The 4,532-nt window shown below is 44.2% G+C and overlaps 1 protein-coding gene across 2 annotated transcripts in view; it reads left to right on the top strand.

Annotated features, from left to right (window-relative positions):
- The window catches only part of LRRC20 (leucine rich repeat containing 20), a 223,973-nt gene extending 219,871 nt beyond the window's left edge, over nucleotides 1-4,102 (top strand). For both annotated transcript variants that reach the window (XM_019507804.1, XM_019507803.1), the window contains one exon: nucleotides 3,154-4,102. In XM_019507804.1, the coding sequence (XP_019363349.1) occupies nucleotides 3,154-3,311 (158 nt within the window). In that variant the 3' untranslated portion in view covers nucleotides 3,312-4,102. The remainder of the gene's footprint in view (nucleotides 1-3,153) is intronic.
- The last annotated feature ends 430 nt before the right edge of the window (nucleotides 4,103-4,532 follow it).

Genomic DNA, 4,532 nt, shown 5'->3' with positions numbered 1-4,532 from the left:
GCGCCGGGTGCCAGGTGGGGGGGGCAAGGGGGGGGGGGGGGGGGAGTAGGAGTGGGGGCCATGGTGGAATGGACTCGTCCTTCCCTGATGTCTCATCACTGCTGCCAGGCCTAAGTGGAGGCTCCAGCAGGCCACCCATGCTGGAGAACACAGCACAGCTCCCCCCAAGGTCCTGGGGCACAAGGGTATAGTCAAGTTGCCACATAAAGAGCATGGTCCTTCAGGCAGCCCCTGACTGGCAGTGGTCGTTGGTGACGTGAACCCACACTACCTGCAGGGCCTTGACCTTTATGAGGCACTGGCACGCCGAGTGATCATGCCCACACTCCAGGCCCTCATAGATGTGGGTGTTGGAGGGGCTGCCCCAGGTGAACTGGCTCTGGACCTCATCCTCACCCCACAGTGCTATGAAGTCCACAGTCTCATCCTAGGACCAAGTTAGGCCCTCGAGAAGCAGCATGTGGCATTGGGAGCAACCCCAGTGTGGCTTCCTTGATGGCCATTAGGGGCTGTGGGTGAGAATCCGGGCCTGGGCAGGTGCCTGCTATGCACAGTGCAGCGGGTCCAGTGCTGGGGTCTGGGCAGGTTGCTGTGGCTGGCCAAGGATCACTGCTACAGGACCCAGAGGCAGGCAGCAGGTGGCACACGCCTCTGGGGTCACCACAGAGTTTTAAAGATCTGGCTGGGCCAAGCAATGAGCTGCCCCAGCCCAGGGGCTGAAGAATCTCCAGTCCCTGTGGCCCTGGGGCTAGCCTGAGGGTGGCCCCTTGGCGACGGGGCTTACCAGAAGCAAATTTGCTCCTGATCAACATCTACATGTGTGCTTCTGTGCAGTTACTATGGCATGGTTAATTTGTTACCATGCAATAGACTAATTGACTGCACAGTAAGTGCCTGCACGTGTAGGCTTTGGTGCTTTACTGCAGAGTCAATTAGTCAACTGTGTGGTAAAGTGTCTTGTGTAGATGCGCCCACTGTTGAGTAATATGAAATGCTCCATCTTGCATGAGTCTGATTTTTTTGCTTTTGCATCATTTCTAGTTCCTGCTGGCTCAAGGGAGTGAGATTTTTTATTTCTTGGAGTCTGCACTGCAGTTCATTTTCTTTTCAATTGCCTGAGAATCAGCACAGTTATGAGAACTCAGAAGTCAGAGGGTTACTAGTGTGAAAGGTGTAATATTTGGTTTGGTACAAATGACTTATTACATACTACCTCATTTTCATGCCTCGTGACAAGAGAAAGTCACAACCTTATTGTGGGATGACGCACAAACCCAGTATGGGACTCTTAATACCTTAATAGTGCAGGACATCACGGGCCAAGAAAATGACAGTGGTCATGTGAACTTCCATGTGGGTGGCTGCACTCAGAGGAGGATCTTGAGCCCTGGGAACCTGAAATGAGAGTACAGGCACTGGCAGCCACTTAAAACTTACTCTGCAGCTACTTGATTATGTGTGTAACCTTTTCCCCACTTCACTGTTACACACAGGTGCACATCTATATTTCCTGGCTCCTCTGTTTGCTGAATGTGCAGCATTTTAATAGGTGTTTGCAACATGCCCCAGTAGAAAATCCCTGCTATGAGTACACCAGGTGCCGCATTCAAGACCCTGCCTCAAGCAAACTACTTTCACTAACTGGCCTCCTGGGAGATCAGCTATGTTGACCACACATCCCAGACCTGCCATTCATTACCTTCTACTGGGGCAACTATACTAAGGCAGGGATGCAATTTAGTTAGTCTATAAGGTGCAAATGTACCCTACGTTCTGCTTGACTTCAGATTAATATGGCTAACTATCTGTCACGACCAGTACAGTCAGTTGGAATTGTTGATGCTGCTCCTGGCATGTTGCATGGGACTGTGATCTGTCATCAGTAAATTACAGATTAAGTAGGCTGATGCTCTAAAGAGATAAGAAAAGGAATCTGTGAGCATAGGGACAAAGGCTGCCGAGGTAGTAACATATATCTAATAGTAATTCAGAGCTTCTTTCATAAATACAGGGACATGGAATATAGCAGTGTCTGCCACTTCTCTGCTCTCTCTTCAGCCACAATTCTTATTTAGAATTTCTTAGAATCAAATGAGATTAGGTATTACAGTGCCACAATACTGAAGGGTGGTAAGTCTTGGAAAAACAGAATTCATAAAAACATGTATCTGAATTATATGGTAAGTGAAGGAAAAGCAATACAACAATAGTTTACACTTCCCCTGAGCTTCACCTGGTAACTGTGATCCAAAGAATCTGAGGCTTGAAACAGAAAAAAAAATGTGTTTCATCCTTTTGAGTTCTGCTGTGAACTGTTATGACCAGACAGGCCTTTGACACATATTGATGTTGAATCTTGAATCTGAACTATTTGTAATTGAAAAGATAGAAATATCATTTCTTTATTTTTTAATGAAAGCTTAGAAAGTGCAAACTGTGAATAGATGTCAGAATGGCAAGATCCATAATTTCCCATCCTGAAAAGTTTTCTCCTATTTGGGCTATTAACTTTCCTTTATGTCAGGAGGGGAAGAAAGGGATATGTTCTGTGTGTACTCCAGTGCAGCATGCAGAATCCCCTGATGGAGACTGAGAAATTGCCGAGTAGTTTAATGAGCAGCCAATACATTTGAAGTTGATAAACTGTTTTTTCTCTCATAACTTAACATGGTCTTCCTCAGACTTTCCATACATAATTCACCTGTGTGCCAAGAAATGAGCATAGAAGAAATGTTTTTCTGAACGTAACAAATGTGAGAAAGCAAATGCTTACAATGAAAGCCTGACTAGGACCTTAAAATCAGTTCATTTTGCACAGCAGGTACAGAAGCCTGGGCCACTTCCTGTACCCATAATGAGTGTCGTTTATATTTTTGATACAACTAAATCCTTTTCTTATGAACAAGCAATAGAAATGGGAAGTGAAGTGCTACCAGATCTTCCCGAGACTGAGCCCTACAGCCTCAATGACTTGTGCAGTGCTCTTATATGCTCACTGTCTCATATTAGCTTCTTCTTTTACCTCACAGGCTGGAAGTACCTAAAAAAATATGAATTATAATGTTGTTTAAATTCCAAAGCACCTGGTTAGCTGCTGTATGGTAATGCCCTTTAATCCATATGTTTGTTTCCTGTGTGCTCTTCTTGTTCCAGATGTCCCTGTTGAAAAGCTTGCCTCAATGGAGTCCTTGCGGAGTGTGAACCTGAAGTTAAACCCTCTGAACGAGGAGGTCCGGGCGATTGCTAGGCCACTGATAAAATTTGACCTCCTGGTATCTCCAGAGGGTGCACAAGCTGCCCCTCAAGTCTGAAACACTGACTTGGATGAATGGACTTGGTGTGGCTTTGTTTGAAAATTGTTTTTTAAAAGGGGGAATGAGGGACTTCCCCAGACTGCATGACTTCTGCGGGTGTTTAGATATGAAGAGTAGTTTGGGCAGTGGGAGGAATCAGGTTTTTCAGAACTGATATTTCATTGATAGAGTGGATCCTGCTTAAAGGAACTCCTGTTAGTTCTTTCCTTGCAACTGTCTAAAATACGTAGCACATTGAAATGCAGAGAGACCCTCTGACATGACATGATAAAGGAAGAAATCTGTGAAAAGTTCAAACTTTCAGGGCTCAGAAAGGAACATGTAGTGCAGGAATAGGCCAGATAAGGAATCATGCTTAACGGAATACATTTTCTACACAAAATAAATAGTTGTTTGCACAGCAATGAATCTCTGGAAGTAGACACCTACTAAAAGAATCACACCTACTGCAACAGAGATCAGTTTAATACCTGCACCACTCCTGCAGGTGCAGGTCTTGTTATGCAGGTCAAAGCATAATATTAGAGTGGAGGACTACTGAGTAGAGATTAGTCCTGCAGGAAACGGCCAAGCATGCATTTACAACCTTTGCAACTCCAAGCTTATAATCCTTTTAAGGAGAATTGAAATCTTTCAAAGCTAATTTATTTTTAATTTTGATCAGTTTGATCTTAGTGGCTTTCCTGTAGGATAAGATCCTGCTCTTGTTCTACAGCAGAGGTTCTCAAACTGTGGTCCGCAGACCACCACTGGTCCGCGAGCTCCATTCAGGTGGTCTGCAGAAAGGTTGAGGAACAATCAAGAATATCTACTTGTAAGACTACTGATATTAAAATATGAGTTATTTGCTTCCATTTGTAGAACAAAAAAAAGTTTACTAAGTGGTCTGCCGAGACCCTCAGCAATTTTCAAGTGGTCCATGAAAAAAAACCACTGGGAACCACTGTTCTACAGAATATACCGAATGGGCACCTCTGATTGGCAACACAAGATGGTAACACTTGATGTAGAGAAATGTTCATTTGCAACAGATTCTCTGTACTTAAGACAACTCTTTGCCTTTCTCCCATATTCCATTCAGTATTTTACTGACTGGGCAAAATGATCCTTTTTGACAGTTTTATTAATTTGCTTCCAGATAATTAGTTCTTTGTTAGCCTTAGAAGACTTGTCTTCAGTGCAAAGTTAACTGGTGTTATAACTCCACCCTGTCATTGT

This window comes from Gavialis gangeticus, unplaced genomic scaffold (assembly GCF_001723915.1).
Source record: "Gavialis gangeticus isolate Ggan-Ray unplaced genomic scaffold, GavGan_comp1, whole genome shotgun sequence".
Classification (NCBI taxonomy): Eukaryota; Metazoa; Chordata; order Crocodylia; family Gavialidae; genus Gavialis; species Gavialis gangeticus.
Note: the sequence above shows the minus strand (reverse complement) of the source record. Positions and strands in the feature narration are given on the sequence as shown.